Source organism: Saccostrea echinata, unplaced genomic scaffold, assembly GCF_033153115.1.
Source record: "Saccostrea echinata isolate AGI-Se365-2 ecotype Australia unplaced genomic scaffold, CSIRO_AGI_Sech_v1 ptg000036l, whole genome shotgun sequence".
Classification (NCBI taxonomy): domain Eukaryota; kingdom Metazoa; phylum Mollusca; class Bivalvia; order Ostreida; family Ostreidae; genus Saccostrea; species Saccostrea echinata.
In genome coordinates, this window is record NW_026889785.1 from 908486 (window position 1) to 920526 (window position 12041).

A 12041-nucleotide genomic window follows, 5' to 3' on the forward strand; every position below is an offset into this window, starting at 1 on the left:
CTGAATATAAGATATGGTGTTCAGTTGCAACCTGCCTTTACCGAAGCCACTCTGGTCTTATTAAACATATCGTCTATTACTACAATCAAATTCTTTTTTAACAAAATAACTTTGCAAATGAACAATTACAAGGTAAGTAAATAATTTACTTAGTAAACTAGTTCTATTTGTAGGTCACCAGAGTCACTCATGTGACCTTTTGCTATCTGTTTTCGTCTGCCCTTGTTCCTCTTAAATCGGTCGTAAACTTTTAAAATTTTTAGCTTCTTCTCTGGAAGCACTGAATAATTTTCAACCAATATTGGCATATAGCATATATGGGTGAAGGAGAATAAATATTGTGCAATTCATGTCCCCTCCCCCCTGGGGCCTGAGGGGTGAGGCTAAAACTGTCAAAATTAATAAAATCTTCTTCTTTACTCCTGGATATCAAGCAGTCAAACTGTTGGCATGATTGTAATAAGCATTGAACCCTCTACCTAAATTGTGGAATTCATGGCCCCAGGGTCAGGGATTCTGGCGTTAGGGCGGGGCTCAAATGATTATATAGTAAAATGCATGAATTGTTTGAAAATCTTCTCTTCTGCTCCTGGGTATTAAACCAATGAACTATGTACAAAGTTAGGATGAGGAAGGATGCCTCTTCCAATTTGTGAATTTCATGGCCCCTGGGTCAGGGATTCTGGTGTAAGGCGGGGCTCAAATGATTATATAGTAAAATGCATGAATTGTTTGAAAATCTTCTCCTCTGCTTCTGTGTATTTAACCTAAGAACTATGTACATATTTATGATGAGGAAGGATCCCAAAATTGTGAATTTCATTGCCCCTAGGTCAGGGGTTCTGATGTGAGGGCTGGGTTCAATGATTATATAGTGAAAATACATGAATTCTTTGAAAATCTTTTCCTCTGCTCCTGGGTATTAAACAAATGAACTTTGCACATAGTTATGATGAGGAAGGTTGCTTCTTCCAAAATTGTGAATTTCATTGCCCCTAGGTCAGGTGTTTTGGTGTTAGGGCAGGGCTCTAATGATTATATAGTGAAAATGCATGCATTGTTTGAAAGTTTTCTTGAATTACTAGTATGTTCATAGTTCTGATGAGGAAGGATGCCTCTCCCAAAATTGTGAATTTCATGGCCCCTGGAAAAAGGGGCTCTGGTTTATGCGGAGCTCTAATGATTATATAGTGAAAATGCAGAAATTCTTTGAAAATTTTTTCCTCTGCTCCTGGGTATCAAAAACATTAATTTTGTACATAGTTATGATGAAGAAGAGTGCTTCTTTCAAAATTGTGAATTTCAATGCCCCTGGATCAGGGGTTCTGGTTTTAGGGCGGGGCTGTAATGATTATATACTGCATGAATTCTTTGAAAGTCTTCTCCTCTGCTCCTGGGTATCATACTGATGATCTAGTTATGATGAACAAGGATCCTTCTTCAAGAATTGTGAATTTCAAGGCCCCTAGGTCAGGGATACTTGGGGTGGGGCGGGGGCTATAATGATTATATACTGAAAATGAATTAATGCTTTGAAATCTGCTCCTTGGTATTAATCAAACATTTATGATGAGCAAGGGTGCCTTTTACAAAATTGTGAAATGTATGGCCCTGGGCTCAGGGGTTCCTGTGTGGTGGGGCACTACTAATTATTGCTTATTATTACTGATTAATAGAAATGCATTTTTTCATTTTTCTCCTACTCTGCCTCTGCAAACTTGAAGCATACATTCTGTATAAATGAGCAATGGTGCCTCTTTCAAAATTGTGAATTTCATGGCCTCTGGTTTCAAACACCAACCACATTTAATTGTTGGAAAGTTGTAACATGATACTCAGGTGACCTATAAGGCCCGTGGGCCATTTGTTATTGAAAAAGCAGCTCTCTAAGATGTCATAAAACCTGGACTTTAGCATGTTGTGGGGAATAGTTGTATAAAGTGTTGAAAAGTCATACATTTAGATATTGATTTTGGTAAAATTTTGTGATTTCAAATTTTCTAAACGTTCCTTGGAGTTTTTAAGTATCCACATCTGATTTACACCACTTCTCGAATATATTGTTGCACAGTACTCCTGAAGTTTCTCCTTCACTGCTGTAAATATTTTAGTGAGGAGTAAAGAAAGAGGCTTAGTAGAACATTTAATGGAACCCGCTATGTATCTTTGTTTATAAGGATTTTTATGAAGTTTCGGAATCCTATATAGATATGGTAGTTCGAATTCATTTTGGTTGTTGAGAATATTAAAAATATTATAAACTGACGTATGCTTTTGAAGAATTTCTTCCTTAAAAGGGGAGCTATGGGTATAAGTTCCATCGCTACTTGTAGAATTTTATTCCAGTTCCTCTAAAATACAATTAAAATAATGGGCAAAGGGCCATGTACCTTTGTAAGGATTTTATGTAGTTTATGAATATAATATAAATTAATAATGAAAAAAGTGAAGATAACGAACAGCAACCTATCTCCTAAAATCGACAAACAATACAAATCTTTGATCAGAGTTTAAAACAGAGACCCAATCTCAGAGGTGGGATTAGGTGCCTAAGAAAAGTAAGGCCTCTTTGTTAAATTATTTCTAAAAATCTATCATATTTTTTTTAATATGCTTTATATGAAAGAAAAGATTACAATTTCAAAGTCCAATTAATTATTAATTTCTTGATAAAGGTTTTTAAACGGATAGGATAAGTTGTTCACTTTTTCAGATACTGTAAATATTCCACCTGAGAGATTTATGGCATACATGAAAAATGGGATGACCACAGTTCGTCATGCAAGGGGGATCGTGGTTGGATGTGCTGAAGCAGGGAAGACGACACTTCTATACCGACTAATTGGGAAAAGTCTTGATAAAATTAAGGAAATAAAATCAACTAGAGGACTTCATGTCTACGAACACATATTTTTTGTGAGAAATGGAGATTTATCAGGTACAATTTTGTTTCTTTTACCAGCCATGAATGCAATAAGTAGTTAATACATTAGCAATAATCCTAAATAGGTTTCTCAACATCTGAAAATTTAAATAAAAAATAAAAAAAAAACCTCACCCTAAAAATCTTTATAAACTGAAAACAAAACAAAACCAAAAAAAAGATTGATTGTTTGCAGTTTACCATCCCATTTGAGAATTTTTCACTCATTGAGACGTCACCGTATGCCGGCACTTACTTGGCACTTAGGGCCATTGAGAAGTGAGGTTTTTTTATCGTGCCAACACCCACCGTGAAACGGTACCTAAGTCTAATCCGAAAGACCCGTTCCTTTCAGTTTTGGTGCCGAGCGCTTGGAGAAGGAACAGCCACTACATATGTTTACGTCTTAGGTTTGACGCGGCGCGGCGAACGAGAATCGAACCCTGGCCTCCCGACCACAAAGAGAGCGCCCTACCTCTAGGCTACTGTGACCGTCTTAGCGTAGCATACAAATGTACCAAGTTTCATAAAAATCAGACCAAAACTTAGCAACGTTTTCAAAGATTTCCACAGATTTCATTTTCAGTTTTGTAACAATGGTAATAGAGAGAAGAAGGCTTTAATCCTCAAAAAAAATATTTTAAGAAAACGGAATATGGTTGAATAGAAATCACTGTTGTTAACTTAAGTAGGGAAAATACATGCAAATCAAACGTTTAATTGATTTATCTTGGCTTTTTAGGTCACCTGAGTCACTCAGGTGACCTATTGCTATCCGTTTTGTCCGTCGGCGTGCGTCGTGCGATGTGCGTTAACATGTGAACATTTTTAGCTTCTTCTCTGAAACCACTCAACCAATTTCAGCCAAATTTGGCATATAGCATCTATGGGTGAAGGGGAACAAAAGTTTTGAATTTCATGGTCCCTGCCCCCCTGGGGCCTGAGGGGTGGGGCTAAAACCACCAAAATTAATGCAATCCTTAAAAATCTTCTTCACTCCTGGACATCAAGCAGTCAAACTGTTGGCATGATTGTAATAAGCATTGAACCCTCTACCAAAATTGTGAAATTCATGGCCCCAGGCAGGGTCAGGGGTTCTGGTGCTAGGGTTGGGCTATATAGATCATATAGTTAAAGTGCATTATTTCTTTGAAAATATTCTTCTCTGCTCCTGGGTATTAACTACAGTAACTAAGTACATAGCTATGATGAGCAAGAGTGCCTCTTCCAAAATTGTGAATTTCATGGCCCCAGGGGCAGAGGTTCTGGTGTTTGGGCGAGGCTCTATTGATTATATAGTGAAAATGCATTAATTCATTGAAAGTCTTTTTCTCTGCTCCTGGGTATTAAATAAAGTAACTAAGTACATAGTTAGGATGAGCAAGAGTGCCTCTTTCAAAATTGTGAATTTCATGGCCCCTGGGTCAGGGGTTCTTATGTTAGGGCGGGGCTCTATTGATTATATACTGAAAATGCATTATATCTTTGAAAATCTTCTTCTCTGCTCCTGGTTATTAAATAAAGTAACTAAGTACATAGTTATCATAATCAAGGATGCCTCTTCCAAAATTTTGAATTTCATGGCCCCAGGGTCAGGGGTTCTGGTGTTAGGGCGGGGCTCTATTGATTATATAGTGAAAATGCCTTAATTCTTTGAAAATCTACTTCTCTGTTCCTGGGTATTAGTGAAAGAAATTAAAACCTAGTTATGATAAGCAAGGATGCCTCTTCCAAAATTGTGAAATTCATGGCCCCTGGATCAAGGGTTCTGGTGTTAGGGCGGGGCTGTATGGATTATAAAGTGAAAATATTTTAATTCTTTAAAAATCTTTTTTCTCTGCACCTGGGTATTATTTAAACAAACTATGTACATTGTTATGATAAGCAATGATGCCTCTTCCAAAATTGTGAGATTCATGGCCCCGGGGACAGGAGTTCTGGAGCTAGGACGGGGCTGTAGGATCCTATAGTGAAGGTGAATTATTTCTTTGAAAATCTTCTTCTCTGCCCCTGGGTATTGTTTAAACAAACTAAGTACATTGTTACGATATGCAAGGATGTCTCTTCCAAAATTGTGAATTTTATGACCCCAGGTTTAAGGGTTCTGGTGGGAGGGGGGGGGGGGGGCTTCTATTGATTATAAAGTGAAAAAGCAAAATTTCTTTGAAAATATTCTTTTCTGCTTCTGGTTTAAAAAGCAAAGAAGCTAAGTGTATAGTTATGATGCGCAAGAGTTCTTCTTCCAGAGTAGTGAATTTCATGACCCCTGGGTCAGATGTGCTGGTGTGAGGGTGGGGCTCTTGATAATATAGTAAAAATTCATTAATTCTATTAAATAATCCTGTTTCCTTCTAAGTGTTAAGCAGATATGCAGAGTGTTTAGTTATGATGAGAAAACTTATGGTCCCAGGGTCAGAAGCTCTGGTGGGGGGGGGGGGGGCTCTATTGATAATATAGTGAATCTGTAGTAAAATGTATAATTTCTTTAAAAATTTTCTCTGCACCTGGGCATATCAGAGCCAAAAAGAGTAAAAGTTTTAATAAGGAAGGGAACTTTTACCTGGACCATTTGGTCCAGCGTTCTGGTCCTGGCCAGGGCTCTATTATTTTGTATTCTACTGAGAGGAGTTATTCCCCTTTGCCATTACTTTTGATAATTTATCACTGTAAATAATGTACTTGAAAGGTAAATAGAATAAAACAATTATGCAGAAACTTTTATTGTATAATACAAAAAGTACTTTCAAAGTTTTAATGATCAGATAAACTTGTAAGTAGTAGATAAATAAAAATGAGACAAAAATAACTTGTCTTATGAAATTTTCATCAAGCAGCAAGAGAAGCCAATGTAAGAGATTTCAACAAGGGATTAAAATAGTACAGAAGCATTGATAATTTGTTAATATACTGTATGGTGATAGTGATAAATGGGGAACAGATTTATAGAACCTAATTTATGAACTGTTAATGAATATTAAGACCAATTATTTTGTTGATCATGATCACCCTATTTTTCTTGCTTTTTCGGCCACAAAGCTTCACCTTTCAGTTCATTTTATATTCTATGCATCCTTTAAATTGTTGTATCATACTCAGGAGACCGTTAAGGCCCTTGGGCCTCTTGTTAAAAGGTTAAGAATGTTTACATTGATTACAAATTGAGTAATATACTTACGATTTCAATTTATTTTAAGGTATAGTATATATTTTAGTAATATAGTATTGATATAGCAAATGCCAGAATTCTTGAAATTTTTATCCCTTTATCTGGCAAAAATAAGGTCGTGAAAAAATATGGTGATCTAGAGTAGTCTTCGCATGCAAGCCGAAAGACTGAAGTGTTTTTGTGTTAGGATATTAATAAAAAAAACTGCACAATGATAGACTCTTCCGACCCGCATTTTTGTAAGATGTTTATGATGAAATGGCGTCACATGTATTTGGTGGCACTTCAGCTCTCAAACTAAGCTATTTTCAATGTTTTTTTTTCAGAATTTAAACCAAAATACATGTATTTATTGAATTTTTAAGAGAACAAGGTTTAAAAATTCGGTCAAAAACGATGTTGTTCACAAAATAATTGATTGTTTCGATTTAGGCTTAACAGGGCCAAAAACATCAACACAAAATAGTCTCTAAACAGAAAAAAGATTTCCCCCTGACTCCTCTTTTGTGCAATATTGCAGCTACCGAAAATGAGTCCTTTAAGAAACCATTGATCAGAATTCCAGCGTCTGAGCTTGAACAGAAGGAACAAAATAGCAATGATGACTCAACACATAACAAAATTGAGAGAGAAACTGGAAACAGTGCTAGTATGGAAAGCATTCAGGCTGATATGAATGCTGGAAAAGAATTTAGTGCACTGGCTCCACAGAAAAATATAATAGATGAATCACGGGATGAAACAATTGATCAAGATCTAACAGAGGATGCAAAAAGTGAAATATTATATACCGGAGAAAATGAAAGAAATGATCAAAAATTGGCAAGGGATGTAATGGAAAAGATATTGGATGCCAGGGAAAATGAAACAAGTGTCAGTATGTTTGATTTTGCTGGACAATTTGCTTATTATGCTTGTCATCAGATCTACATGAGGTCTGAAGCATTCTACGTTCTGGTGATGGATATGAGTAAAGCGTTCCAGGACGTCGTTAGTGGTGAAACAACTGAATGCGAGGGTTCTATCTTCTCTACGTGGACATACAAAGGTATGGATACAATAAAAAAAGATTACAAAATACTTCAACTGTAGACATTTTATTCTCTTGAATAAAAGAAGGTCATACATGAAATTTATAAAACCGATCAGCATTTTTTAACAATTAAAAAAAATACATATGATGGAGAACCGTGATATGATACTTCGAAGATGGCATACCGGAATATTTATCCGAAGGTGGTGGCGGGAAAACCCTGGAGTTTTATGTCACTGATGCCAAAGGAAGTGGTTGACATAACACTCAATGGCTTTCCTGGCAAACATTTTGGTAAAATCCTCCTAGAAGTCATGTAAATTTTATCAAAATAAATTATTAAAAATTTCAAAAATAATCCACAGATATTTTATGGCGTTTTCCCATATGCTCCGTTGTTTACCTTTGCCCAGCAACCAACTTCATTAAACCTCTAACCCGAGCTATTTGAAGCATAAAAGCATGCGAGAATGATCGAGAGGGTGTTATAAATGTTTCCGTTGTTCATTATAACTATTTCTATCGTGTGTTATTGCAGTTTCTGGTGTGATCCACCATTCTTCAGGGTATGTTGTTAAACGATGTAATAGAAAAAAAAGTTTAAAATGTTGTAAAAATTGGCATTTCATCGAATGCAATTCCCAATTAAAGTTGGTAATTATCTATTATCATGATTCAAAAGCTTGACAGGGCTTAAATAAAAACTTCTATCAACAAACAGCAGGCTACAAACCAGTTAAAAATATTCCGTCTAACTTATCAACACTTACGGTTTACGGCAGAAGTGACCGGTCGACAAGGACGCTTACTCCTCATAGGCACCTAATCCAACCTCTGAAATTTCAAGGGTTCAGTTTTAAGCCCTTTTCGCAGATTTGTATTTTTTGGAAATCGATCACTGTTCGTTACCTCCACTCTTTTCATTAGGTCACCTGAGTCACTCAGGTAACCTATTGCTATCCTTTTTTGTCCGTCGTCGTGCGTCGTCCGTTAACTTTTGAACATTTTTAACTTCTTCTCTAGAACCGCTTAACCAATTTCAACCAAATTTGGTATATAGCATCTACGAGTGAAGGGGAACAAAAATTGTGAATTTCATGGTCCCTGCCCCCCCCCCCCCCCCCGGGGCTTGAGGGGTGGGGCTAAAACCACCAAAAATAATGCAATCTTTAAAAATCTTCTTCTTTACTCCTGGACATCATGCAGTCAAACTGTTGGCATCATTGTAATAAGCATTGAGCCCTCTACCAAAATTGTGAAATTCATGGCCCCAGGGTCAGGGGTTCTGGCCCCACGGTTGGGCTATATAGATCATATAGTGAAAGTGCATTATTTCTTTGAAAATCTTCTCCTCTGCTCCTGGGTATTAAATAAAGTTACTAAGTACATAGTTATGATGAGCAAGAGTGCCTCTTCCAAAATTGTGAAATTCATGGCCCGAGAGTCAGGGGTTCTGGTTTTAAGGCGGGGCTCTATTGATTATATAGTGAAAATGCATTAATTCTTTGAAAATCTTCTTCTCTGCTCCTGGGTATTAAATAAAGTAACTAAGTACATAGTTATGATGCATAAGGATGCCTTTTCAAAAATTGTGAAGTTCATGGCCCCAGGGTCAGGGGTTCTGGTGTTAGGGCGGGGCTCTATAGATTATATAGTGAAAATGCATTAATTCTTTGAAAATCTTCTTCTTTGCTCCTGGGTATTAAATAAAGTAACTAAGTACATAGTTATGATGAGCAAGAGTACCTATTCCAAAATTGTGAATTTCATGGCCCCAGGATCAGGGGTTCTGGTGTTAGGGCGGGGCTCTATCAACTATATAGTGAAAATGTATTAATTCTTTGAAAATCTTCTCCTCTGCTCCTGGGCATTAAGGTGATAAACTAAGTACATAGTTATGATGAGGAGGTGGGCCTCTTCAAGAATTGTGAAAGCCATGACCCCTGGGTCAGGGGTTCTGGTGTTAGGACGGGGCTCCATTGATTATATAGTGAAAATGCTTTAATTCTTTGAAAGTCTTCTTCTCTGCTCCTGGGTATTATTTAAACAAACTAAGTGCATGGTTATGATGCATAAGGATGCCTTTTCAAAAATTGTGAATTTCATGGCCCCTGGGTCAGGGGTTCTGGTGTTAGGGCGGGGCTCTATTGATTATATAGTGAAAATGCATTAATTCTTTGAAAATCTTCTTCTCTGCTACTGGAGATTATTTAAACAAACTAAGTGCTTGATTATGATAGACAAGGATGCCTCTTCCAAAATTTTTAAATATATGGCCTCAGTTTTTGGGTTTCTGGAGGAGGGTTGGGGCTCTATTGATTATATAGTGGAAAAGCATTAATTCTATTGATTAATCATTAATTAATCCTGTCTGCTCCTTAGTGTTGAGCTGATAAATAAATTGCTTAGCTATGATGAAAATGGGAACTTCGAACAGAATTTGTAAATCTTGTGGTCCTAGGGTCAGGGCTTCTAGCATAATGGGGGGGGGGGGATTTTGATAATATAGTGGAAAAGTGTTAATTCTTTGAAGTCCATAGTTATGATGATGAGGGTAACTCTTCCAAATTTGTAAATTTCTTGACCGTTGGTCTTGGGTTCTGGTGTTAGGTAAGGCTTTGTTGAATCTGTAGTGAAAATGCATTGTGCCTGTGAAATTCTTCTCTGCTTCTGGGCATATCGGAAACAAACTGAGTAAAAGTTTAAATGATATGAGTAAGCGTATTTCTACCAGATTTTTAAACATCTGGACCATTCGTCTAAGCATTCTGGTCCTGGGCAGGGCTCTATTAACTTGTATTCTACTGAGAGAAGTTATTCTCCTTTTTTCATTCACCTTTGATAATTAATCACTGTAAATAATGTATTTGAAAGGTTAATAGAATAAGATAATTATGCAAGAATGTTTATCGTATAATTCAAAAAGTACTTTCTTAGTTTTAATTATCAGGTAGACCTGTAAATAATAGATAAATAAAAATGAGACAAAAATAACTTATTAAAAGTTCTTCAAAGACCATAAGAGACGTCAATGCTAGAGGTCTTAATATGGGTTTAAAAATAGTACAGAAGCACTAATAGTTTGTTAATAGTCTGCATGGTGATAGTGTTAAGTGGGGGACAGATTAGAACTTAATTTATGAGTTGATACTGAATACTAGACTAATTATTTTGATGATCCTGATCTTCCTACTTCTCTTGCTTAAGGGCAACAATGCTTCAGTGTATTTAACTTCTAAATTGTTGTATTATAATCAGGTGACCGTTAAGGCCCTTGGGCCTCTTGTTTAATTTGCAAGCATGACATGCTTGTCAAGATTCAAGTTCCTTCGAAGCATAACACTGCTGCGCTCGGCTAGATAGGATTCAAAGATTTTATGGAAAGATTAACTTTCTTAAAGAACAATGAAGGCACCGCAAAGCGGGCACCACCGCGAAAAAAGAGCACAATTTCTGTAATGTACATCTCAGCAAATACAAGTTACAGTTTCTCTTACATACTTACGCACAAGCGGGATAATACATATCCATATTTAAGAGACTTGAATTGAAAATTATCACAAAGTCTTTCTAATCTGTTTCTTATTTAGATGTTTTACTGAAAATACACTATATGTTCAACTCACAAATAAATTGCATGATAAACGATATGACTTCAAGTTTAACATGGTCAACTTTACAACTCTGTCTACCTGATCTACACATAGTGCTCACGGCGGGTGTGACCGCACAACAGGGATTCCCCTAGGCATCTTAAGGTTCCAGTTCCGTGCCCAATGCCCTGTTAACAAAGTTGTATTTACCTAAAGAATTCTAAGATCGATCTCTGTTTGTTATCTCCACCTTTTTAGGTGACCTATTGCTATCCGTTTTGTCCGTCGGCGTGCGTCGTGCGATGTGCGTTAACATTTGAACATTTTTAGCTTCTTCTCTGAAACCGCTCAACCAATCTCAACCAAATTTGGCATATAGCATCTATGGGTAAAGGGGATCAAAAATTTCTTGGTCCCTGCCCCCCTGGGGCCTGAGGGGTGGGGCTAAAACCACCAAAATTAATGCAATCTTTAAAAATCTTCTTCTTTACTCCTGGACATCAAGCAGTCAAACTGTTGGCATCATTGTAATAGCATTGAGTCCTCTACCAAAATTATGAAATTCATGGCCCCAGGGTCTGGGATTCTTGTGTTAGGGCGGGTCTCTATGGATTATATAGTGAAAATGCATTATATCTTTGAAAATCTTCTTCTCTGCACCTGGGTAATAAATAAACAAACTATGTACATTGTTATGATATGCAAGGATGCCTCTTCCAAAATTGTGAGTTTCATGGCCCCAGGGGCAGGGGTTCTGATGTTAGGGTGGGGCTCTATTTATTATGTAGTGAAAATGCATTAATTCATTGAAAATCTTCTCCTCTGCTCCTGGGTATTAGATAAACTAACTAAGTACATATTTATGATGAGCAAGAGTGCCTCTTCCAAAATTGTGAATTTCATGGCCCCTGGGTCAGGGGTTCTGGTGTTAGGGTGGGGCTCTATTGATTATATAGTGAAAATGCATTAATTCTTTGAAAATCTTCTTCTCTACTCCTGGGTATTATTGAAACACATTAAATACATAGTTATGATAATCAAGGATGCCTCTTCCAAAATCACAGGACGAAAGACCATCTTTAAGCAATCGCTTAATGGTGGCTTAATGGTAGCTTAATGGTGGCTTATAGAAGTTAATTCCTTTAAGCCACCATTAAGCCACCATTAAGCTGCAGCTTCTAGGTGCTTAATGTCCAAACTTCATTAAGCTACCATTAAGCCACCTTTAAGCTGCAACTTAATGGTTACTTAATGCCCAAACTTAATTAAACCACCTTAACGCATCCAGTATCAAGTCTTTAAACTAACTTGTTAAGTTTGAAGTTG

At 36.8% G+C, this 12041-nt stretch overlaps 1 protein-coding gene across 1 annotated transcript in view; it reads left to right on the forward strand.

Moving 5' to 3' along the window:
• LOC133199866 (uncharacterized) overlaps nt 1-12041 on the forward strand; it is a 33032-nt gene that overhangs the window by 5491 nt on the left and 15500 nt on the right. Inside the window, exons 2-3 of the mRNA XM_061335684.1 lie at nt 2714-2938; nt 6610-7137. Of these exons, the coding sequence (XP_061191668.1) occupies nt 2714-2938; nt 6610-7137 (753 nt within the window). The remainder of the gene's footprint in view (nt 1-2713; nt 2939-6609; nt 7138-12041) is intronic.